Below are 27,266 nucleotides of genomic sequence, written 5' to 3'. Positions count from 1 at the left end.
AACTAACAGATATCAAGGACTATTAGCCACTGAAAAGAAAAAAAATAGATCATCAGTTGTACAGAAAAAGCATACTAAAATTCCATTCTAAAAATGTCACTATTTTTAACCAGTTTTCCTGCACATCAAGTTAAACCTGTTTTTTCCAAACGACTCAATGGGATACAGCAAAAGCCATCAGGAAGTGATTCTTAAGTGACTTCCACAGATCTATTCACAGACCTTCAGTTGAGAACTACTGATCTTTAGTATTTACCGAGCGTTCAGCATTGCGGATCGCTGTGCGAAAATTATAAACAGCGAGTGGAGTTTGGTTGTGCTGCAAGAAGAGATGATGCTCACATGACCGAATAGAAAACTCCTCCTTTTTCCCACGTAAACTGCAGGCTCCATAGCTCACAGAGGCCTCCTTATTTACATGGCTCAGAAGCTTTTTAGACAGCATTTAGAAAAACAAAAAAAAAGCCAACCTTTTTTTAGGTTTTTTTGTAGGACCTTATTCATTGGCACAGTATATAGAGAGAACTTTCAGGCTCTATGCCAAGAGACAGAAGGAATTATTTTCTTGAATTGGAACAAAGGAGAGCAAGAAATCACTTCAATACCTGCGTTAGCTCCAAGCTGTTGTAAGCAATCATGACATACAAATCTAGATATTCTTTTTCCCAGCTATACCTTAAAATGGTAACTCTTGCTAATAAAAACTTTAGAAATGTCTGATTGTTCTGTAACTGCTGTGCAGCTGGGGTTTTTGTTTGTTTGTTTTTTAATTACACCCTTCACTCTTATTCCCCAATCAATTAACAGCAGGGATACACAGTTCTAACCTTTTGGGGAGTGGTAGGAAAGACCAGAATTCTAGCATTCTGCAAATAGAAATTAAATTTTCTAATTTCAGGCTAGTCCAAATCTGGATTCACTGGGATTCTAATTATGAGCTAGACCTTAACACAAAACTTTGGAGTTCTAGAAAATCTGAAGCCATAGTAATCTGCAACACGTGAAAGAAATACGCACTATATGTTAATTCTCAGCTACTGGCAAGAGCAGATAAAGAGACATAAATACCCAGCCTCATTGCTTGTTTTCTGGCTCCTACAGTAGGCAAAAAAATTGATCCTGTTCTGGAGGGATAATCATGCTCGTATAGAATCTGCAAAATCTAAAATGCAAGATTTTATTATTCTAATTAATATTTATTTTTGAAGGACTTGACATTTAACTAATAGGTCATAGATTTTACTCTGGTAAAGTCCTGAATTAGTCAGAGGCTTTTCTGTGCTGTGCGACCAGAAGGATCCTGTAGCTGTGGTCTCTGGCACTCTAGCTCTGGCTTACCTCAATAAATTCACAGATGTCATTTTGCATAAGAAGAATATACATTGATGATAGATGATAAATTAAACAAATTGTATTACAGTTACCAGAAATTTTCTTAAGGTGTAACAAGTTCAAAAAATAGTGGGATCCACCACTGTGCCCCTTCACTGGAGGAATCAAATTAAAGTTGGAAGAAGTTCCACCCAAACAGGGATCAGCGTAACTGTCCTAACGTTGTTTTAACTTCTTGCATACTTAAAAAAAAAAAAAAAAAAAAAAGGCACACAAAGCATACACGCTTACTGTCTTGGCAGACATGTGCTGGATTCATTGTCTTTGGCATGTATACTATCTGATGCATACCCGATTCACGAATCAAGCTGCTCTTGAAATAAGCAAAGAGTTTAAAGTGAGAACAAATAATCCTTCTCATTGTCACAGAAAGTGACCATTAAGTGATGACTCACATGCAACACATTAAACAGGAAGGAATATTCAATCACTGTCGTTTATGCACTAGTATTTTTATTTTCTTAGCTCAAGCTGGTGCACAAGATTATTTCAGAAGTTACCGAGTCGCTTGTTGACAGCCTATCACAGATTACATCTGTAGCATAGCAAAATGGTTGCTTCAATCTCAATAACGGTACGCTGTTTTAATCAACATTTTTTCGAAAAGCATGAGATCATGTGACAAAAAGTAAATTATTAGTGCATTATATTGGTGACAATGACTATATTAAAAATGTAACTTCAAGTTTTATAAAAGACTCATAGTGTTTTATCCCTTCCTTTTTTTGAGATTGTTCCTCACATTCACTATATTTAAAGCAGCAGCTTACAACAGCAAGCAGCGTCTTCAGGTCCTCTAATCATATCAGCTAAACTTTGGGCCTCGGTTGACTGGACATTTTGCTCAGGTATCCTGACTTATACAAATCCAAACCTTTTAATTTGTTTTTCAGTCGTTAAATGTAAGTCCCATAAAATTCCAGTTTAAGCAATACAAATTTTTATGAAAACAATATTTTTTTAAAAGTCTTCAGGATACAGATAAAACTTTTAACAATAGTCTTTAGCAAATGTTAAATTTGGATGGCCGTTTTAAAGGTCTGTATTCAAAGGAGTCAGCATTTTAGACTTATTTGTGACAAGACCAAGTAATTTTAATTTTTTGGTTAAAGAAAATAAACATATCCCAACATTCAATATTATAACGTTAATGAACGGGATTTGTGTCTTACATTTTTCCTTGAACATTTTCACTCGAGAACTCAAACATGAAGGTTCTTGATGTGAGCACAGCTCCTGCCTAACTGCATTTTGTTCAAGTTGTTTACAGTGAAAAGCAAGTAAGATGAAGTGTTTCAATAGTCGCTTCAGGCTGATCTAGTTGGCATTCACGAGGTGAAGCAAGCTACGTATTGCTTTACTTTTTGCTTCCTGGTTCTTTAAGCAGACAGCAATAATCTGATTTCATTCATAATTAGAAACTGCCATGGTACTTACCCTCAAAATACTAAAATGTAGAAATTTAAAACTAAGAGAGATATGTGATGTTTACAATATTTGAATGCTTATCAATAGATGGGATAAAGAATTCCCTAGGCTGCTGTCATTCTGTGTTTCAACTTGGTTGGCAAAATGATAAATCACTTCATGTAAAATCTATTATTAAACTAATCGTCAAACTACAATATAAAAAGTGGGATCTTAAAAAAAGAAAAAAAAAAGAAAAAGGGGAGAGCTGACATCAGAGCAGAATAGGCAGGATTAGATCCTGCATGATTTCAAGTACAAATAGATCCCTCTGGGACTTTGGGGATTAATATTTTTTCTCCTCAGCCACTGTGAAGAATTAATGAGGGTACCTGCAACAATGCTTGCAAGCTGCTGAGTTCTGGTGATGGGGTATATGCTGCGTGCCTGAACGATGGCTGAAGCGATTTTCTTGGCGTGCCTCTCCTCCCCGTATGTTCTCAGGATGGACGCAAGCGCCTGTTGATCTAAAGCATTCACAACATCAGCAGCAGTGGGCATGTCAGGGTACCTACGCACAAGAAGAGCCAATTAGTTCACTGACGTCAGTTTTCATTGACAAGAGGTGAAGCTTCATAGCATTGAGACATAAAGTCAAACACACACACCGCATACAAGTGCCTTTGAGGTTTTCAAATAAGAGACAGCAACCCTATGAAAACAGATATAGCTTGCACCTTTTAAATCCTTTTTTTTTTTTTTGCTACTTTAAATGGAGTTTGTTCCTTAAGATCAATTAGAACAGCTGAAACTTCCAAGTATTATCGTAAACTATGCCTAATGAGTTGACAAGAATAAATATATTTCAGTATCATGTTAAAATGGAATGTGACTTTTTATTTAGACAGCTTTAGAATATAAACTCCTCCATTATGGGTTCATTTTAGTCACCTTGCATTGTGTGTTGTTTTCTAGTCAGAACTGATCTCAAGGATCTTTTCTTTCACGTCTCCTGCTATGAAAACAATTGCTCATGAAAATAATTTAACTTTACTTTTCATTGAAAGTCATAAGAATTTATATCCAAACACTGTTTTGAGAGAACAGACACGACCTAATATTACAAATGGCAGGAATTAAAATATAAACAGTATATGCAAAACATTTATTTTTTTAAAAATCTTTATCACTTCACATTGAAATAGTTCAAGGTATTTTAGGAACATCATATATGGGTTTACTAATGGGAAAAAACATACAACCTACTTAATAAATTCTCTTCTATAAATACATGAATGTGCAGAATATTTTTCAGGCATTTATTACTCTCCTGCAGTACCTTACAAAAGATAACAAAACTTAGAAATCAGAGGCAAGTAGTATCATAGCAACAACTGTAGTGTAAGGCTTTTGTTATGCCACAGGTATCCTTTGTTCTTGTGCTCCCGGTTCCATGTATGCATTCTCATGATGCAAAAACAAGCCTGGAGTTCAGACTCTTGAAATCCGAGGGCTGAATCCCAGGAGGATGACGTGAGGTTTTTTTACACAAAACTGGAAAAAGCAATTATCATGAAATTTGCTGTGTTAAGACTTAACATTAACGTGTTACGGTAATGCCTTAGAAAGTGAGGCTTCCCATTGGCTCTATGTGAGCAATGAAAGATCAAGTGACGTTTCTTAAGACTAAAGGTTCATCAAAACACAAAGCAAAAATTTTCATTCTCCCAGTAATGCATTATGCAATTGCTGCCATCATCTATACAACAGAGAGCTTTGGTTGTTCATGTAAAAAGCACAATGCTACAGAAATAGATTAGGTTGTTTGAAGATAAAAACTGCTACATAACTATCATTCCACCGTTCATTTCCATGCTCTTGAGTGTTCTAAATACCAATTCTAGTAATTTAAACAGAGGTGATTTATTTAGTAATTGTTAATTTGACAATGAAGTAAGCCTGATGTGCCTCCTACACCCACGAAAGGAAGTTTATCATATCGCTAAGGAAAGCTTAGAATAAACCTACAGGCATGTGAGACAGCTTTATACTGGTGTGTTAAAAGCAATGTTGCTATCTAATTTCAGTTGGCAGATATCATGGATATTATTTTTTTATTTTATTTATTTAATTTATATTATGTTCCTTTTAGAGAGAAGTAACTGGGTCAGATGGCCATTGCAGAAAAGAGGGAGGTTGCTCCTTTCCTGAGGGAGCACCTGAACGTGCTCAGGTGAAGGTTCCACAAATAGTAAGTGTGGCAGAAAAGGAAAGGGACTGCAGTAAGGGATTGTGAGCCTGTAGATCAAGTACAGTCTGAGAAACCATGGAAATAACAGGCAGACGACAGGCCTCTGAAAATGAGATGCTCCTGTAACTGTATACCATACACTCCAAAAATGTAGTATTTTAATGGTACAGTTAACAAAAATGTTACTGGCTTAGTTACTCATCACTGGAACCTTCCTCTCATTTCAAAGAAGGAAAAGACGATATCCCGAGTTCTAAGTATTAAGATCAAAAAAAAGCTTTGTGGCAAAAGACACTATGCTCCTGCAAACTTAGATGTGGTTTGATGATGAGAATTCTTCAACTTAAGGGGAAATGAAATGCACGGGGGTTGCTGAGCACACAGTCTTTAAGTTTCAAGGAGAAATGTTTGATTACCAGGTACCTGTCACTATCCATACGCATGTCCAAAGGTCCATCCTTCTGCAGGGAAAAACCTCTTTCAGGTGTGTCAAATTGCATAGAAGAACAGCCAGCATCCAAGACAACTCCATCAAGAGTCCCGGGCTCAACTCCAGAGGAGATTAACAAAGCCTCTGACTGGCTGAACTGTCCTAGTAGAGCTCGAATCTGTTTCCTGCAAGAAAATCACAAATAAATAGCCTCAATTTTAAGTATAACAGTGCCGTGTCTTCCCCTTGTATAGCAGGAATTAGACAGTAGTGCTCAGTTGTCTCAGAAACACAAGGGTTGTTCCCAAAGTAATAGCTGAAGTACTTTTCATAGGGCAACATTGGAAACTAGTCCAGCCCACCCATCAGCAGCTACTTTGGCGTCTTTAACTCTTCACTCCCTTCCTGCTTGATCTCAAGGAAATGGAAACCTGACTAAAACTTCATTTTTTCAAAGCCCGGGAACTCAAAGGGACACCTTCCACATCCAACGGGAATGCCCTGACCACCCAGGGCAGGCACGGCGCTGAGCAGGGCCCTTAGTCAAGTGAGGCCAAAGTGCAGGAGAGAACGCCCGGTTCTCGGACCTGGAGAAGAAGCAGACAAGATGGAACACGACTGCACAGCCTTGTGCTTAACACTGACCTGCCAGCAAGAAAATCCATGGGACAAACACTTTTTTTTAAATATGTGGCTATTTGTTTCAAAAATAATTAGCCAAAATTAGGTGCACATAACAAACAGATAAAATACTGCAGTGTAGTTTCGATTCAGGCATCTAGTCACTGGGGAGAGCAGTTTTACATGCATTTTTGTACTTGGCATTCTTCTTTCTAAGATTTAAAGTGTTTCTTGCTTAATATTCCTGTAGTGGGAAGGGAAAGTGGCACAGCATGGGAGAAGGGGACACATCCCTGAGCTGCCCAGCTCTTTCTTGGGTGTCTACACCTGGACTTTTGGTTCTTGTTTATATATACGGTGACCTACAATTAAACATTTTATTTTACCTATCCATCAAAATCTCAATGAATTTTAGAAAGATTTAAATGGATTAACCAATGTGCCGCTGCTTTTTTAAGCAGTAGCTGCAAAACACAATCTATTTCTGCCCCTAGCAAGAAGCTACTGCCTCCACAGCTGAGTTTTGATGGCGGTGGGGACAACTGCTCAGCAGCACCATGGATTAGCATTCAAATTACTACAAGGTCCACTAGGTTAACTCACATAAATTTGGTTAAGTTACATGGGCAGCAGTGAATGGAAAGAGAGAGCAACTCCTTTAACCGTTCCAGCTACAAAAGGACAGATGTCCATGCATCTTCTGACACTTCAGCATTACAGTAATTTTGGAAAAAAAAATGAAATGAAAAAAACAAACAGCTTTTTCGAAATATCGGCTTAAATCTAATCCTTCTTTCAGGTCAGTTTAACATCAAGACAACTGGCACTATGACATAATTTAGTCAACTCCAGTGGCTACAGCTTTAAAATAGCTTATGAACCTTTTATGAACCCATCCAATTGGAGTGAGAAATGCTACGGGGGGCGGGGGGAAGCTCCATTAAAAGGAAGAAGTTATGAATGCAACCATATGGAAGAACATTTAGTTACGCAATGGTATATTCATTAGAGCAGAATGAATCAACCTATTTGGCATAGCACAGAACCTGGGAAATACCTTGAATGAACAGATTTCATGAGGGATATCATGATCGCACATATGCATTTCTGAATCGATTACTGTCCAGCATATAATTAAATTCAACTACTCAGCATAATAAGAACTGACAGTTCCTGAAAAGCACAACGATCCACTTAATGTATTTAAACCAATCTAAGCTATAAAGTTATAGCTTTGAGATTTTATTTCCCCTCAACATAATGAGAGGAATTTTCTCGGAAATCTGTACCACTTTGTCCAACTGGGCAGTGTTTCTAACTTTACAACTTGTGCAAAGCAATGAACTTTACAATTCTGGATGTAGGAGATGAAAATAAATGAGATCTGGAAAAAATTATAACTTGCCATCACCGAGTTTCCCCAGCAGACAGTAATCCGTGCTATGAACTAGTGCTGTATTGTGCTACCAACCAACCTGAAAAGGTATTTTGAACTGTATTTATAACTTGCTAGAAATTCGATTACGTTTCTTTAAACAAGTCGTAAGCATGCAGTTGGCCAAGACGTGTGGGACAGTGGCCTTTGATTTCTGGTCTGCCAACCCTCTGTGTGTATGGTTGGACTCGATGATCTCAAAGGTCCTTTCCAACCATGAAGATTCTACGATTAGAAAAAGGTATATATATACACCTTTACTTTGCAGTAAGTTGAAATTTACTCTTTGGTAGAGAGACGCTTCAGCTGGAAGATGTTTTGGAGTTTGCAAATAAAAAAAGATTGAAAAATAATTAGGTTGACATTTTGATGTCATCCTTTCAGCTGTGTGAAATTGTAGCCTCTGTATGTAACCTGTTTGTTACACACTGCATTTTGTGTATCAGTAGTGGATATAGGTGTCTTGGTGAATATAAATCTTCGCTAAAAATAGATGCATTTCAGGAGATTATAATGACTATATTAAAATGTTTGGGCCAGTTCTCTGAATTCCTGTTTCTCTGTGGACCAGAAGAAACAATTTTAAGCATCTTGGGTACCTCATACATTTCAATTAATCAAACCAAGTACAGATGTAGGAAAGATTTATTACCTTATGGAAGGAAATACAAATATCAACTCTTTTTTCAACAGGATAGTAACAATGATGACAGCAATGATAAGGACTAATCTATTAGATTACGTAAATGACACATTTAAAGAAAAATACTTTATCAAGCATTCAGAAGTATTTATTAGAACATAATAAAACTCTTTCCTTGTCTACTATTCTTTACGCCTATGTTCAAATAATTATTTCACACTGCTTATTACACACGATTCTCACTAAAAATGCTTAATTTAGCCTCAATTCCTTCTGCCGTCAGACTTTTGTTTACATCATCTGTAATCCTGTTTCCAGAATAACCTCAAATAAATAATAAAAGCCGTGTACCCTACTCTAAAAATGTTTATTTCCCACAGTCACATGCCTTCTGCTTTCCCCGGGTATGTAGAAATTCTTTTCGCTTTCTTTTTCAGTGTTCCAATGTTTCCTTTGGGCATTAGAAGTTTTATGTTCCATGACCATACTTACCTAGCGTGAAAATCTGTCTATTGCCCTTTCCTGTCTTAATGTATTGCAAAAACAGCGCTTAGTGGAAAAAGCAGGAAAGCTAAAGCAGGGAACATCCCTAAATACCAAATAATACAGCCAAGCTTATTGTTCAAAAATGCCTGAGAGGAGAGAGCCTATCAAAACACTACGGATCACGACCGAATGAGGGATATAGGTGAGTCTTGGGGATACCATCAAAAGCTGTTGAGACTACAAAGGGTCACACAGACAGCGCTGTAATCATTTTAGGTGATCTTTGGAGGTTACAATCTAACGAGATCCAATTGCCTTGTGTAAGAGAAAATATTTAAACTTAGTACCTGAACAGCACTTTACATATTCAGAGTATTTTAGAAACATAAAACAACTACAAAGATCTTTTAGCCCATCTCTTATAAATGGAGAAGTCAGATTCGCGGGGTTTAATGCTGAATGACTTGAAGATACCTATGTAAAAAACTACAACAATTTCAGAGACTGTGGTCTGAGGATGTAAAAAAGCAGACAACACCTGTGATATGTTCAGGTCTCATGTGGTGCGTTGTGTGTGTGGTAATAGCATAGTGATTTTTGATAAATTCCAGCTGCTACAGTCAAACAACCACTAACTTCTCAAAATATTCAACGTGCTCACTCCCTCTATATTCATTTTTACATTCTCCAAGAAAAAAGTATTCAAGGTTTTAAAAGAACATTGGGAACATGGACAACCTAGGCAATTTTAAAAATAATAAAAAGTTATTTCAGCTGCTACATATGTTGTTGGGGCCATAATAGATTTTATTGCGCAACAACCTGAAGAGCTCGCAGAATTCTTACATTGTTTGCTAGAGTTGGAAAATAACACAGAACCTTGGGTTCAGGATCCTTTGCTCAGGTCATAACACAGTATTTTATTGTATTATGCTATGACAAATAGCATAGTAATTCTGATAGACGGCATTGGACCCGCACTTCTCAATTATACGACAGAGCAGAATGAGAAAGTTCGAAGCCTCCTAATGTATTTCAGGCTCTTCTGCTTTCAGTTAACCTCTGGTATTCTGTAACACTTTATAAAAATATTGCTTTTTTATTTTACTCAGCTGAGAGGGATGTGCACAGGAAAAAAGTAAAGTATGAATACAGCTTCTACAAAATAAACAGAGAAAATCTTTTCCCTTATCCAGTTCTCTCTGTTGTCACAGAGGTTGCTGTGACATCAATCATTCAAGTAATTTCACAGAAAAGTACGATTATGCTTTCATGGTGCTTCAGCATTTTTTATGTGTATACAACAATACTCGCTCTTGATCTTTCACCGCTGCTCCCCTTACAAATTCTATGTATGAATACATAGAAAGTCAGGAAGCGATGATCCTTTGTCAACAGTGAAAACTACCTCCTACTTAACGAGAATAAATGGTTTCTTTGAGAGAACTGGAAAAAGAAAGTTTTTCAGCTCACTCTTGCCAATGCACATCAAACGAGGAGACCAACTGGAGCTTTGTTAGATTCAGTAACTCCACTGAGACTGCCAACAGGGGTGCCAATTAGCACCAGCTGTAACGAGGATACTGGTACAGACCTGGTTTGATGTCACTGACACACTTCACCCAGGTCACTCAGCAGCTGGCAGACAGCTGCGACTTTCACTCATGGCTGCACCGGACCAGGCACACCTAGAAGCAAACCACAAAGTACTCCAGTCATAAATTCCGGGAACCCTCGGCATCCTACCTATGAGCATTACTGCTGCAACAGCCCTCTCAAAAAACGTACCTGAATGTTCTGCAAAAAATTTTAAATGATCTTTGACAAATGGGAAATTGGCATGGTTTTCATGTGTGCAAAGAAAAAAATAAAAAATAAAATTATAACATCTATCAACTTACAAACATTACATTCCTAGCTTTATAAAAAATTAATTATAGCTCTGGAAAAAGCCCATATATCTATCAGAGAACTGACAGTCCAGTCTAGGATGAGTTTTGTGCTACAAAATTACCAAAACCAAATCTCAGCCCCTGATTTACAAAGACCTAAAAACAGGAAGACGTGTAGGTGAAAAGCAATTTCCATAGAACAAAGTAAGTTCATATTTTCAAATTTGAGGGCTATAATAATAATTTTGTTCTGTATGTTAAGATCACAGAAATGTCATTTTAAGTATTTATGACTTGGTAAACATTTACGTGCTATGTACTCCCACTTCAGAGTAGGGAACACTTAAAAGGTACGCACATATTCTAAGAAGTTAAATGCTACTTTCCATATAACTTGAAGATATGACACCAAAAAACCCCCAACAACCCCCCGCTTTTTGTATTAACCTGTTAGAACATCTTATGCTGTCAGAACCACTACCCCAAAGATGAAAACGTGTGCCTGCCTTTGTCTCCTCTTGTCAATTCTCTGTCTTCTCTCTCTCTTACACAAACCTTTATGAAAGTAGTTATTTCCTGCTTTAATTGTTCTCCTGCTGTTTCCAGCAAAACTTCCTCTCCTTCTCAGTCCACTACAGATTCTGTAAAGTGATGCTGTCCTTTGCTCCTTGTGTCTCACTGATTCCAAGCACCAAAACCTGTTTCTAACAGCCTCTCAAGCATGCCTGTAAGAAATTTCAGGATGCCTCAAAACATTATTTTAATGTTAATTTTTACTTTTATATAAAGTATGCATTCCACTATTCTGTCCAACAACACACACACAATTTCAGTAAAAACTACTGTTTTAAATTGAAGGAACATTAAACGCTGTTTCGATTAAAGGAAAAAAATATAATCATTTAATCAAACCCACAAATATTACAGATCATTTCCACAGAGTACATCACAAATAGAAATCTTACCATACTAGACATCTTTCATAGCAGGTATGTTCAATCCCGTCAAAAACAAATATGAAAATTTAAGTTCCTAATGAACAATGTCCCTCTCTGGCTAAATAACAGATTGAGGAGGTCATTTCTTTCTGGGCAGATGGAAGACTAATAGTATAAGACTAGTGATTATTGAGGCAATTTTCAAAATTATATGCCTCACCAAAATTTGAGAAAATGTATTTCTAAGTTTCCTAAGTAACACAAAGTCTTGCTGAGTAATAAGAGCAAATTATATTATTTTATGCAATTTGCAGCTAGCCAGAGTTAAAAATCTTTGTTATAAAATATGTAACATTGTTATGCATGCCACCTTTATTCCAGAATATGTGTAAAATATGTAATACGCTGTCATCATTCAGATGTGCCAAGAAAACCAGGCCATTAGAATGATTTGCTTTTCATTCATGAGACCTGACAGCTCAAGGGATAACACACTATCCATCAGAAGAATCACAAATATTTCTCTGACTTTACGTTGCCCTGTCTGGAGATTTTGGTTGCAGGTGTATGTTAGGTTAGCGTTCACAGCGACAGGACAGTCTAGTTTCACAAGGTTCAGGGGACATAATGCAAGAACAGTTGAATACCCGTATCATCATCTGAGGTCTCCCAAGCATTCTTTGTGACCCTCAGCTTTATTAACACCGATTTTAACTTTTTAACTCCTCTCATCCTCATACAACCTCCAGGGAACGCAACGCAGCGCAGCGCAAATGAAGACAACAGAGCAGGGAACAATTTGCTGGACAAACCGGCATATCAGGTAGCAAACCCACCAGACGCACTTTCAAAAATGCTCGTTTTCCATGATCATGGAAATCAAGGAGTTGAGAGGGGCAATCAAAAAAAAAAAAATGGAGATCACAGGAGAGTTACGGTCTCTACTGATGCAGGCGTGCACCACTGCAGCATTTCAGGATGGTTTTGGCTTTACAAGCACAGCCATTGCGGTTTTACCTCTGTTCAGCCACGAGTGGAAGCAGACAGGCTACAGAATAGTTCTGAAGCAAGAAGAGACTTAGGCAGTATTTTCCACACCACCCCATCAGCTCCAGTATATATAGATTACATACATCAATGAATCTGCCTATTATTTAAGCTCTCCTAATAATTACTATTATTTTTACAACTACTGCAAGAAGTTTTGATGGTCTTGTAGCACTTCTGCTGAGAGTTTGCACGATCACTTTTTAAGGGCGAATGTTCATCTCATTATTCAAGTTCTATTTCTAAGATTATTTTTCACTGCAAGAAAAGGTAGTAAAGCAACTTTCCTTAGAGCTGATAAATATTATGTGTTATTTTCTTATTCTTTCTATACTGGCATCTTAAAAGATACCTTTATAAAAATCTCCTCTCCATTCCCCAACAACCCACATATAAATTCATACTTTCATTAAAGACACAATGGTGCTTCACTGAACTCAAAAGAGATGTTGCTACTGGCTTTAGCAGGAAGAAAAGTTCTGTTTAATTCAGCTGCCAAAACCCTGTAGAATAGAGAAAGAAATTCTGGATATACATCAGCAAGTTGAAAAGTACAAATTGACATCAGAAACTTAACAGCTGTGTACGAACATCTTTCAGCCCATGAACATAAGAATACTAAAATCTGCAGGTACGTTTTTTTCAACATGCATGGAATGAGCAGATCAAAGCGTCTTTTTCCCCACTGTTAACACCCAATCCCAGAGGAATCTGAAATTCTATTCAGGGTTTCAGACTGGGGGCAAGGCACACAAGAAGATTTATCATTCAATCAAATTTACTGATCAATTACTGATCAGGTGTGATCAGCTTTGTGTAATGACCAAAATACCCTACATGAAACCATACGAGAACTTGTCTCTCCTGTATGTTAAATGAACAAAAAAAAAGTGTACGTTCTCTGCTAACTGCTTTCCCTCCCTCGAATATTTTGGTTTGTGCTGTCTGAATATGTTTCTACCTTACCTAAATCAATAATTAACTATTTTCTGCATAATATGGATGGATGTTAATGAAGAAGGAATTTTTACAGAATCACAGACTGGCAGGGGTTGGAAGGGACCTCTGGAGATCATCTAGTCCAACCCCCTGCCAGAGCAGGGTCACCCAGAGCAGGTGGCACAGGAACGCATCCAGGCGGGTTTGGAGTGTCTCCAGAGACGGAGACTCCACCACCTCCCTGGGCAGCCTGTGCCAGGGCTCTGCCACCCTCAAAGGAAAGAAGTTCCTCCTCACATTGAGGTGAACTTCCTATGCTCAAGTTTGTGCCCATTACCTCTTCTCCTGTCCCTGGGCACCACTGAAAAGAGCCTGGCCCCATCCTCCTGACACCCACCCTCGAAGTATTTATAAGCATTGACAAGATCCCCCCTCAGCCGTCTTTTTTCCAGACTGAAGAGACCCAAATCCCTCAGCCTTTCTTCATAAGAGAGGTGTTCCAGTCCCCTAATCATCTTGGTAGCCCTTTGCTGCACCCTCCCCAGCAGTTCCCTGTCCCTCTTGAACCGGAGAGCCCAGAACTGGACACTCACCAGGGCAGAGTAGAGGGGGAGGATAACACAACAGAATCTCAGATCAAGTAAATTATTTCTCTAGCCAAGAAAGTTAAATTGTTGCAGTGTCCAGTGCTTTCTCCTCTAAACTCATAATTTCAGAAACACATAGTAATCTGTTCATAACAAAGGATTATGAAGAAAGTGCAAAATAATCTTGTAGGCAAGTCTATTCCAAGATTAGAATATAGCTATCCAACATCCAAGGGTATTCATTCATTAGCTGAATAAAAGGTTTATTTTATTGACATATTTATCCACATATAAAACACGAACTTGAAGTTAACAGAATGTACACTGATGATTTAAAAAGCAACATGCAATAAACTGTCAAAAGGCTACTCCTACCTACAGCCCACACATTCAATTGTTTTAAAATTACTCCTATCACAATTTGATTTACATTTTGTAAGACTGTTATAAAAACACAAACATACAGAAAGTAAAAAGCGTCTCTTTTTCCTCCCTGCAGAACCGAATAATAAATGAAACTATTGTTAAATTTTCTTTAGCTAACAAAGCAAATTTGCACAATACTCTTCTACATCATAAATTCTGGCACTCTAAAGTGCTCTATTCATGGACAGAGCTTGCGCAAGATTGTGCATAATTGTTGCTTTGACAGACCTAGTGCTACTGATACTTGGAATATATTTGCATAGCCTTTGCCTTGTTAACAAAATATGAGTCTAGACCTTGAGACTCAGTGGCAATACTATGACATAGTACATGGAAAAACAATCTGAGACACAGATGCTTTCTTCTTTTCTTAATTATTCAGCAGCTGACAGTATGGGAGTGGCCTGATAAAACCCTACAGGATTTTTGTTTACTTGGACAAACTATTTCTTTGTTTGACATGGTAGTTAAACCTTAGAACATTAAGGATGAATACATCTGGCATCAAGAATTTATTACAAATGAAATAAGTAACTTTTTCTTCCCTCCTGTCATTCTTATCTAATCTATCTCATACAAGGGCATGCCTACATTCCTAATTGACTCCACCTGAAGCTTTAAACTGTCTACCCATCACTTGGACATTGTCACTTCTCCCAACTATATGCTCCTAATTGTGGGAAGGAGAAATATGAGAAGCAGAACACAAGAGAAATGCAAAGAAAGGCGGAAATGAAGCAGGGGCATCACTCAGCTGGAAATTACAGAAGCCACAAAGCTTTGCTCTTCTGCATCTTTGCCTGTACTAGGTCTTCTCCTTTTTGAGACAAGGTAACGAGAAGTGCATAAAATTAAAAATACAATCATATCATGGTTTAAATGACAGGCCAACATTCACTATTCTGTTCTCTATTCCTTTCCTAGTAGTTTTTAGCATGCTCTTCTAACCACCAGTGAACACCAAGCTTTAAATTTTCATAGAACTGTGTCTTATAAGCCCAGTACTTCATTACTGACTTGTCAGCTCGTAGCCCACCACGACATAAGTAAACTTAACATGTTTTTTGCCACACATCACCTTTATACTTCACTATATGTCTTTTCACCTGCCTGCCTTGTAAGGTTTTGCAGCCTTCATTTTTGCCATTTTAGATAACTTACCCTAATAATAATCATCAGCAATTATGCCACCAATTTACTGACTTATTTAGATCATTCATGAATAAATGGTTGCGTACCCTACCCACGTAACCGTGTGGTACTTCACTGGTGAGCTCATTGCTTTGAAAGGAGACGAGCGTTACCCTTAGAGCTAGGCAGAAAAACCTACCCCAGAAGACTGCTTCTACTACCCATCGCTTACAGAAAATAGTTACTTTACCTTGTTAAATCGTACTTGTTACTTCTGAATTTACGAACTCTCTGAAAATATAAACTTTTCTGCCCCAAATACGAAGGCACTTCAAATCAAAATTAAATCTATATTTATTTCTCATAACATTGCAATTAATTCTTGGAAAGAAAATAATGTAGTTAATCCTACTAAAGATTATAAGTTTTATATGCATATTCAAAAGGGAGTATTTTATTAGTTTCTCAAATCAAATCCTTAAGAAAGTCAGGATTTTCAAATACTGTATCTGAAAAGTTAGATACATCTCTTAAGATTACAGACTTTTAGTCACACTGGTAAGCATTAAATTCTGAAAAAACTACTAAAGTTATACAAAGGAATGCAATAGTAGCAACTGTAAGAATGTTTCTGATTTAAATTGCTATCTTAAAATAAAATTTGGCAGCAATTCCCTTTCCAAGCTAGTTTGACCTTGTTTCTAATTTAAAAATTTAAATTTCAGAACACGATCATAAAAACAAAACTAGTTTTTTTAGGAATCATTAACATCTTGTTGCTCTGTAGACACCACCTGGTTAGCGTCCACGTAGAATCTTACTGGCAGTTCTATATTAAATTCTAATTCTGTTGTCTTATTTATGAAATAGTTTGTAATAAAATCTGGCAAATTTAGCTGCATTTCAGCAGGGATGATCTTTTCTGACAATGAGTGTTTTGGGTATTGACATTCTTACTTCATACAAGTAACGAGATGCTGCATTCAAATGGACTTCCTACATACAATGAATGTCCAGAAATTGTGCATATTATCTTTTCACTAAATATAGGAAATAGGAATAATTAATGGTTTTGGTGAAATATCCTGATTTCAACAACCTATGATTTTTTGTACAGAGACTACATGCACGGTCTAATTAGTTGCCACTGCAGAAGACAACAAAGTCTAAAGGTGTAAGTATTTGGAGAAATAAGAGAATATTCAATTGAATAATGTTTGGTCCTAAATGCGCACAGACAATTTTAAATTACCGTTCTGTTTCTCTACTGGGAGAACATATCCAATTGAGATTCATTTAAAAAAAAAAAAAAAGCCCCACAAAAAAAAAAAATTACATCCAGAGGTAAAAAACCAAACACCAGTGAGTCACCTCCACCAAGTGTAAAAGGTTACATTATCAATACAACTTGATTTTTTCAAGCAGTCAAAATGAACAGCTTAAGTTAAAAAGATACCATATAGGAGAAATAAAGTGGGAATACACAAATGTAACTGCAGGCTATCAGAACAGAAGCTGTTGCGTAAGTCCATTTAAATGATCATGAAACGTGATCCTTAAAAACCCATAAGCACAGAAGTATCTGTAGTTAAGTTTCTATTAACCTAGGAGAGGCAATGTCAATCTAGTTAAATTTGTTCCAAATACCCCAGTAAAGGATGGCAAAGTTCATAAAGAAACAAAGAAAAACGTGATGAGTTCAACAGCATCAGATGTGAAATCACATACTGAGGTGCCAGAAAGAAAACCTGGCATGAGCTGGAAGCTGTTCACCTGGGCATAACCTTGAGGAAAAGGAACGTGAAGTTTTATTTGACCATCAAATGAACAGCAAACAGTAGTGCAAACACAGGCATAAAAAGGGAAACAAAATCCTCAGACGTACAAGTCAGAAGTCTTTTCATTAAGAACAGAAAAGCATTAATGGTAAGACTTCATCCGGAGTATTCTACGCCATTATGGGAGCCTTACCTAAAAGGGAACAACTCAAAGTGGAACTGGCACAGAGAAGCTCTAATAAGATGACTAGAAGAAATTAGAGCTATTATTATGAGATGAAAGTATTAAAAAAAAACCCAGACTTGTTTTGCATACAAAAAAGAAGGCTAAGAATAGATGTTAATATTCTCCACGACGTATTTTAAATGCCAGGGAAAGAATAGAACTAATAGATATTAATCAACTATTAGTTAATTTTATTCAACTAAAATTAAATTAGGTAACTACTTTAAGCGGAAATTTAAAGAAAGTTTCATAGAATGAAAAATTGGACTCTGGAATAGCTGGAGCACTGCATATAGAACTCCTAATTACTTTTAAAATAGAGCATAGCGAAGGAGATTAAATTATGCAGTGGCTTGTAATACCAGGCAATTGGGCTCAATGAGCTAGGAGTCTCTTAGAGCATGTTTATATTTGAACAGGTATTGTAATTCTCCATTGTATTGCCTGGAAACTGCTGTTTTCTCGTAGCAACTTGAAAAAAGACACCGCTCTCAGATAAAACGATTTTTTAGCTTTCTTAAATTCAGAAGAAGAGAAAGCAACTCCCACGCCCTTTTGCTGCTACAAAAGGATGATTAGGATCCCAAGGTCAGCAACTTTTGATCATTACTGAAGGAAAAGTTCAGCATCTATTTTTCCATAGAGAATGATAAAATAGTCTAAAGGCATTAACTTAATGTGATATAAAAGGAGAGCTCTGCAATGCTCTAAAAACCAAAAACCAAGTACTCTAAAAACCACCCCAAAACCAAACCCAACTTACTCCAGAGGTATTTTAACTGTATTTCTTTCCGAACAGAATAAAGGACAACTGGCTTATCTGAAAAGAACATTTAAAGATTCTGCTCCATGGCTTGGTACTTTGTAGGCTGTCTTTCTCTATGTTTATGAGCAATTTTCCATCTGTTTCGCATAGTAGCTGAATCCCCAATTGGACTAATACTTTCTTTTATATTACTATGTTTATTAGAGGCTAAGATCTTATAAGTAAAACAATTACAGGTAATTTCCATGTGAAGCTGAATGCCCTTTGAGATGCTAGAAAATACACAGCAACATGATCTTGACAGCCTTCGGAAGACAAGTACAGTCTACTTAGGCATTTATTTAAACTGAAGTTTTCCAAAACTGGAATTATGCAAGAATCCATTTGATCCACAAACGTCCAGACTGTTATGGAGAACTTTCTTCTGGGGTTTCATCTTTTTACCTGAGAATCACAGAATCCGAGAATCATTTGTGAAAAGAGAACTCCGGAGGTCTTCTAGTCCAACGCCCTGCTCAATGCAGATCTAATTTGATGGGGTTGCTCAAGGCTGGTCCAGTCGAGCCTCGAACACCACCAAAGACAGAGATTCCATAAGGTCTCCAGGCAACCTGCTCCAGTACTACCACCCTTATGGCAATTTTTTTTTTTCCCCCCTAATATCTATTTGGAATTTCCTGCCTTTTAACTTGTGTCCCAGAAACTCCAAAGGACTCCAGCTATATGGCAGTCCTTCCGGCAGTTGAAAAGCTTTAGTGCAAATTGTTCATAAAGTGGGCAAAGGGTTTTAAATTATTTAAATCTTCAAGAACACTATAGATCACTGATCCTGTTTTTCAATTATTTTTTTTTTCAGAATTATAAAGATAAACTTGAAATTAAGATAAAGTAATTATTAAAAAAAGAGTAGTTTGACACACCTCTGGCACATTAATCCTTGGTTCTGTTTTGTCACATAGAAAGCTAAACAATTAGTCCTGAATCATATACCTATTTACTTCAAGCAGGTTAATTTTCCATATCAGGGTACTAATATAAGACTCAGCTTTTGATGTTGGATACTTGGCAGGAATGAAATAATTGCTCATCATTACTTGATGACATGAAAAATTTAAGAATCAAACTGTAAATACAAGCTGGTTACGGCTCAGTATTTTTGCACAGCCTCAAAATAACTGATTTTTCAGTTATGATATGGTTTCTCTTTGGAAGTGTCAGTAAATTGAGTTTCATTGCTCTCCATTTGCTACAATATTCTTTTAGCAGAAACAATTCATTACTGAGTAGAATAATCCTCACTGGAAGAAAGTTTGATTTTTGTTACTATACAAATATATTTGTGTTCCTGTTCACAAGCTGGACTACTGACATCAATATAAGTACAAATACCAGCACTTCAAGTGGAAAAAATTACCCTTTTATTTTGAATAAATTTCTCTTTGACATGGCAAGACGGTGGGTAATCCGTTAAATTCTTCAAAAGACACTAGATGGCTCCACTGGTGTTCCTACAAGTGCTCTGATAATGTTTCAAATCTCCCATGGGAAATACTAAAGAAATACCCTACTATTTCATTTCAGCAGTATAATGTATTATCTAGAGTATACTCTTCCCTACGGTGGCATACCATAACACTAAGTATAACTCCATTTGAAAAACTTCTATAAAAGAAACTTAAAAGACACAAGATTTCCAATAACAAAATATCAAATAAAATCAAACTTAATTCAATAGAACTATCCAGCAGAACTTGTTAGCGTCAGGACAAGCACACCTCCGGCTTTACTCTGCAAAACACTGCCCTGAACTTGGTGCAGTAAATTCCATCCCCACCACCAACCTCCTGCAATACCAATGGCTTTTGTGTTATATTCACAGCATGGTTATTAGATTTGTTACAAAGTGTATAGCTCAATTTGATTTATAAAAGTAATCCTCAACTGATCCCAGAACTATTGTTCTGTCTTACCAAAGAATCCAGGAACTACTGCCCACAGAACTTCCTCTGTGAGGCTGATTGCTCAACATTCATGCATTTGGACTGACTTCTCCATGTAAAATAGCTCTGACGTCATGCTGCTTTCATCCGTAAAACCAGTGAGTTATCCAATACACGGATTAATGAATAAAACACTATGGAAGATGTTACCTGCTGAAAAGATGATCAGAGAGTTCCAGTTCTATTAGACTGCGAAATAAAATGTATGTTCATCACATTACAGTTATTTTGCATCTTCCTTCTTACAAAGAAGGAGCTGAGCAAATCAATTAAGGCAAAGGCTGAAATCATGTCAAAAATATTTTGAGATCTTCTCAAAACACGTTCCTCACCATTTATCTTTATTACTGGTTTATCTGATACCACTTCTTTGTGGATCACACCGACAAATACATATAGGCTCACGTTCCCAGGCAGTACCTGGCTCACTTTACAAAATGCCTTGAAAACAGAAGACTGGGAAAATAGAATAATTTTCAGTTGGAAGGGACCTACAATGACCATCCAGTCCAACTGCTTGACCACTTCAGGGCTGACCAAAAGTTACAGCATGTTTTTAAGGGCATTGTCCAAATGCCTCTTAAACACTGACAGGCCTGGGGCATCGACCACCTCTCTTTGGAGGCTAGTGAAGAACCAATACATAAGGACATATAAAACAAAATATATCTACAGTGAAATTTTGCAAGAAAGTCACATGAAGCCCATATTTTGGTTAAGAGAAATAATTTCTCTCCCCCTGCCCCCCCCAAAAATAAAATTATGGATTGTGAGGATTGTGGGTAGCGAGTATAGAGCGCTGTTAGCGCTGGACCTTGACTCTTCCACAAAACATTACACCAAACTAGGAAGTTATGGTGGAAATTTCTGTAATTTAAAAAGCATCAAACCAGTAATCATAAACAGTCTGTAGCCAAACTGGGTGGTAACCCAAGAGGATTTTTTCAGGCACCAATCCTGGGCCTGGTACAAGTAATTATTTTCTATCCTGATGGAACAATCATACTTTTTTTAAAGTTCAAGATGGCTCGAGCTGAAAATCCACAGATAGCAAAATGAGTACAATTCTTAAAAAAAAAAAACCCAAACATAACGAAAACCACCACACCGAAACTGGAGAACTACATCATTCAACAAAATACCCTCCACTAGAAGCTGCTGGTATTAGGAAAAGGTGAATATTTTCACAGTATAATTAGCAAAAGTCTGATAAACAAAGTTAAGAGTCAATTAGTCCATCTGACACAGAACTAATTAAGTCTTACCTGAAGTACTGGGCCAAGATTAACAGACAGTGTTTTGGAAGAAAAAAAAAAAAAAAAAGGAAAAAAAAGTAGTCGACAAACTGAAAGAGATCCAGGGACCAACAAAAAAGGTGGTTAGAAAACATGACTCATATGGAAACACTGAAAGTTGTGCTTTGTTTTGTTTTTCTTTCTGGATAAAAAAAGGCTGGAAGGGATCAGGATGCTTATCTCCATAAGAAGTTGTTAAGACGATGCCAGTATTCAGTCATTCTGCATGCTGAGTGACAGCAAGTCCAGGAATACTTGGCTAAAGTAGCAGCAAAGCAGCTCTGAACTAGATAGACATTAGGAAAAATTCTTTATATATAAACCACACAAAATCACCAAGACAGATTATTTATGCAATTCCTGTTACTTAAGAAGGTATCTAAGAACAGGAAAGGAAAACACCATTTAGGAATTCCAGAAGCGTATTTGACTCTGTTTTAGATCAAGAAAAATCAACCAGGTAATTTCTTGACATTGTTTAAAACCCATGTTTCTAACATCCATGATTTATTTTCTTTGAATTTCTTTTTGGAAATCATTCAGCATTAAAGTTGTTTCATTCCTATGTTTGATCAGGAAATTTGCAGTTATATTTAAAGTTGGCAACATCTGATTTCATGCCTTAGAAGAAGTGACTGATCAAATTTTTGTCTATATCGTTCCATTCTCTCTTCTGTGTTATTTCCTGTTACTTCTAAGACTGCATCAGGGGCTTCTTTATCACAGATTTATTTCTTTGTGCTAGAAATACAGGCATAATAGCCCCCTTCATGCCCCCATCACCTCTTATCCCTGCAGTCAACAGTTTCTCAAGTATGATTTCTGAAAGGTAGAGATCATAGTGCCTACACTTTTCTGTCTATTTATTTGTAAGGTGGCAGACTGCATTGATAAACTCGATTTTGGATATACAGAAAACTTTCTGCTTCAGTCTGCAAAAGTCATCTTTGACTCTCCTTCCTTCTGCATCATGAATGTCAAAGTATCCTTGGCATATAAAATGCAGTTTATATAAAATATATATCACAACCTCCTCAGAAAAATTACAAGAAGCACACAGATTATTATTATTATTTTTCTTTTTTAAAACAGTATAACATATACAGCCCACACACAACCCACATTTCTTCTTTGTGTGTTATAATACATATTGCAAGACTGCTTCCTGAGAACCAGAAGTCATTATCCACAGGACTTCAATCATCCCTGTTTCCTTTCCTGCGTGCACAAAAAGTGCATAGGACTTTTTTCAGAACACCTTGGCTGGCCAAATATGACGGGGAATGTTACACAAGTTCCTGCAAATTCATATAATGGTAAGAAAATCTCTAATGTAATCAGACATAGGCAACTATTGCCCATTTCAAACGAGAAATTGAAAATTGTAGCTCAAAGCTGAACACAGATGTTACAAAAAAAAAAAAAAAAGTGGGTAATTTCCAGGAGGCTCCGGGCTGCACAGAAGAGCCGAGTCTGAAGGGACCAGTGTATGCTTAGAAGCGTTTTCACTGATCGATTTCATGCTGAAGTGGACAGAGAGGTGTAAAGCCACAGTACTTTCCATGGCAACTGAAAAAGATGGCATATATACTCTTGCTGTAGAGCAATAAATGAAGTGAGACAGAAATGCACAATCATGCCAATAGTTTTGGTTTTTTGCATCTAAATAAAAAAATCGAATCTGTCTTTTACTCAGTATTTCCACCTAGAACTTGATACCCTGAAGACACACCCTGAGGACTTCTCTAAAGCTTCTTCTTGGCTATCCCCAGCTTCCCCCAAAATTGTAACTACTGGTGTTGAATGGTCAATCAATATTTAACTCCTGTTCTTTGCCATTTTGCCTGTCATGTTCCCCATTTACGTCTTTTCCATTAATTTTACCTCTGACTCATATTATTCCTCTTAAAAATGTCCTATCCCCTTCAATCGTGAATTATTCAAGTCACTTGGCCTTTTGGTATTTTTACGACTCTCCATTTTTCTCAGCAAAACTTGCATATAGTTCTTGTCTGCTAGACTTGCTTTCTATCCTTTGATTGCTATATTTTTTTTCAATTGTCCTCACGTCCCTGAATTTCCTTCTCTCTTCCATATTCTTCCCCACTGCTGCTCCACGAAGTATCAATGCAATCCTATAGGTATTCTCAAAACATGCTTCCTGAACAATGAATGGGTGTTCACCTCAGGAAATATCAACGAAAAGCTCTCCCTATATTCTAGGGGAAGGAAGTGTTGTCCTTTCTTAGGACGCATATTTCTTGCTATTATTTCTCATTTACCAGTCTATAACCCAAATAGCTATGAGCAATGCTTCCTTTCCACTACATCGATACAGACTGAGAGCAAATTAAATATATTCATGTTCATTACAAACAAATCCCATCGAAGTGATATGAAATCACTGGAATTTCGCAATTCTGCACAAATGAAGATCAACCTCGGAAGCTAATTATACTTACACCAAAGTTTTCTCAAACTGCAGTTGAAGTTAGAGGGCTGAAACACTGAGTTGCACATGTGCCTCAGTTCTTCACAAATAGCTTTCCACTACAATATCTCACGGCTTGTACCTTAAATAAATAATCACTTGTGTACCTTGTATCTCTAGTTTAATCTAGTTTCCAAAGAAATGGTGAATGTTAAGAGAAGAAAAAAACATCTGAAATTAATTCGTGGACCATCACTATTCTTCTGTTACACACTTTGTTCATTCCTGTGACGATGAGAGGAATATACTGCATCTGAATTACAGATACTCCGTTATAAAGGTTAATGTAGCATACTGAAGGAGATTAATATTCTCAAGTAGATTCATATAGAAAACTAGCATTTGTGATAAACGTACCTGATTTTGGGGGGGAAGGGAATGCTCAGAAAAAAGGGAATTAAAGCTACAGTGAAACTGTGCAACTATTGCCTGTATTATAACACCTGAGCAAGGCAATTACTCGTTTAGGTCTTTCACAAATATATATTGTACTTAAGGACAGTTCCTGCATTGACAATTTTTTCATTCAAGAACTTATCTCATGATTAACAAAAACCTGCATATGAGGGGTATCCGTATTGCAGGTTGATTTTGCAGGTTGATTTTGCAGGTTGATTTTGCAGGTTGATTTTGCAGGTTGTAGCAGCCTAAATATGAATTCATTTTGGACAGTCACTTCCAAACTTTTGAAAATGTTACGCTAATTTCTTTTTTCACAGGAAGTTCTCCAACAGATGATCTTTCCCCTGAATTTTGCATGTGCAGAAGTCTAGCTGCACTAACTGCAGAGAAAGTCTACCATCAACATTCAGATTTACAAATGACTGTTCCAAGTCACCTAAATATCTGCAAATTACTAGCACTCAGGAAAAAAAAAAAACGGAAAAATATTTCATTGCAATTTTAAAGCTGAATTAACAGTGAAGTGCAATTCTTAAAATTTGAGATTTAAAGCAGTTTTCAAATCTTTCAAAAGTAGTCAACCTTGTACTCGCACAGTTAGGCAACTGTACAGAAACAACGAGCTAACAAATAGCTTCAAAATGTGCCTATTCCAATGGAGAGAAGACTGTTAATGGTCCCCCTCATGAAGCACAAAAGCATTAACAAATGACCTGTCCACTATAAAATTTCTTTTAAATAAAGATCATGCAGGAAAACAGACGTGTTTTTTGATGTTTCAAACTTCAAAGTGTGGGTTCTCTTATGTCATGGCAGCGTGTACACAGTTCGGAGTGAACGTTCAGACAGATGCAAACAAAACGTGCTCACAGGAGTAAGCAACAAGGTCACTCCTGCCTACTGGAAGACTTTATGTCTCCTTCATACAGTTGCTTAGGCAACACAATCCTTTCTCCCTCTCTAATTGCCTATCTGCTTTTCCCAAAGACACTGGAAACATCTCATGCAGTTTGCCTTCTCTTCCAGAATCAAGTGTAGCATTTCTCCTTTTTTTTTTTTTTTTTTTTTTTTTTTTAAACGGTTTCCAAATCCCATTCACCTCTTAGGCAGTCTTTCTGTTCAGTCCCTTGGGCGAACAAACCCCTTCGTTGTAAAGTCCTCACAACTACTTTTTTCTATCCTGTATGTTTCAACAATTTTCTCGGTTGCTACCCTGCAAGAAGAAAATGTCGGTCTCCGTTAACTTAGTAAGGTCACTAAAAGGGAGGCTGGTAAAAGACAGCAGAGCCTCTGATGTGCTGTGTCTGCTGTCAGGTTCTGCAGCATCCAGAACAAGCACCCAAATTACAAGAGATATCAGTGAGGGCTGTCAAAGGCTCAACATGTGGCAAACATAAGAACTAGAAGCAGAATATCCAAAATTCGTCCCCCTCGTGGCTGCTCAAGGCTGCTCATGGTTGTTCACCTGGAATTACCTGAAAATCATATTGTAACTATACACACAAATGCAGATGCCTGATACTTAAAGATCAAACAACTTCTATTTACTTGGAAAATTAGGATGTGGCTGCCAAAGTTAAGGGACTTTAGTTTGCAACCACTACCAGTTATGCAATATAGTCTAGTTGGCCTGTTATCGTAAAGCTCAGAGAAGCATTTTTGCAGGAAACAACCTATGACAAAAGCTGATAATATTTCCACTACTGATCAAAAGAACACAAGATCATTAATAAAGTGCAGGAACGGAAAAAATGTTCTTACATAAAAGAGTGTTCCCTTCAAAACAAATCTCCAGTATACTAGTAAAGCAACGTGTACAAACTAGTGTAACTTTTGTAGACAGGTGACTCCAGCTTCATGCACGGATACACAGTACATATTACCAAGCCCCCAGGAGAAGATCACCGAAAAAGACACAGAAGGAAAACGTGTCTCTTGTAGGTTCTTTTTGTACACGATGGCATTTCTTATTGCCAGAACACGGACAGCAATCCTAAACCGACAACCAGGAATCAGATCTCTACAGCACCCTCTTACGCAGCATCGTACCCTGTAGTTTGCACGCGTACTCATATGGTTTGCAACACATCGAGTGCTGCTGAAGTTTAAATTTTGGGGGAAAAAAGCCAGAAACAGAAACCTCTACTGAAATTTCTCTGAAAGACGTTTGTTTTTGCCAAGCCAACCCCCCCAATTTTCCTCCACGCCCCCTGCATCTCTCCAGTTCTCTCTACCTTAAGCCTTCAGCCCCTTCCCACAGCCTAGTGAAGCTACCAGACTGACCTGCGAGCATGACTCAGCTGTAATTACATTAAATTCTAATAAAGGCTCATGCATTTGACAAGGCAGCCTAGCTTAACCCCTGCCTCTCAGATACACTTATCCAGCAAGCAGTCAATATGAAGTGTGGCTCAATGGTATGTTTTGTGAATTCTGAGTGCAATAATTCATATTTTTATGCTGTTGTTTTGGGAAAGCTACATTTAGTAAGTTACAAAAAAAGATCTCTTCCCTTATTTCTATATTGAGAAAGAATCCTAATTGGCCAGAACCAGTCATAAAAATTTAACCATGTTTCTGAAAACACGAGTGCCAAAGGGTAATGCATCGCTAATGGTTGCCAGTGGAATAAATAGCAGTTCTGACGTCAAAACTTTGTTACACTCCAATAACTGGCTCACTT

General features: G+C 37.2%; 1 protein-coding gene across 5 annotated transcripts in view; it reads right to left on the bottom strand.

Annotated features, from left to right (window-relative positions):
- The window catches only part of METTL15 (methyltransferase like 15), a 105,449-nt gene that overhangs the window by 9,758 nt on the left and 68,425 nt on the right, over positions 1 to 27,266 (bottom strand). For all 5 annotated transcript variants that reach the window (XM_054198214.1, XM_054198211.1, XM_054198215.1 and 2 more), the window contains 2 exons: positions 5,474 to 5,665; positions 3,192 to 3,370 (listed from right to left, as the gene is read on the bottom strand). In XM_054198214.1, coding sequence (XP_054054189.1) covers positions 3,192 to 3,370; positions 5,474 to 5,665 — 371 coding nt within the window. The remainder of the gene's footprint in view (positions 1 to 3,191; positions 3,371 to 5,473; positions 5,666 to 27,266) is intronic.

This window comes from Rissa tridactyla, chromosome 4 (assembly GCF_028500815.1).
Source record: "Rissa tridactyla isolate bRisTri1 chromosome 4, bRisTri1.patW.cur.20221130, whole genome shotgun sequence".
Classification (NCBI taxonomy): domain Eukaryota; kingdom Metazoa; phylum Chordata; class Aves; order Charadriiformes; family Laridae; genus Rissa; species Rissa tridactyla.
This window is presented reverse-complemented; position numbering and strand designations above follow the sequence as displayed.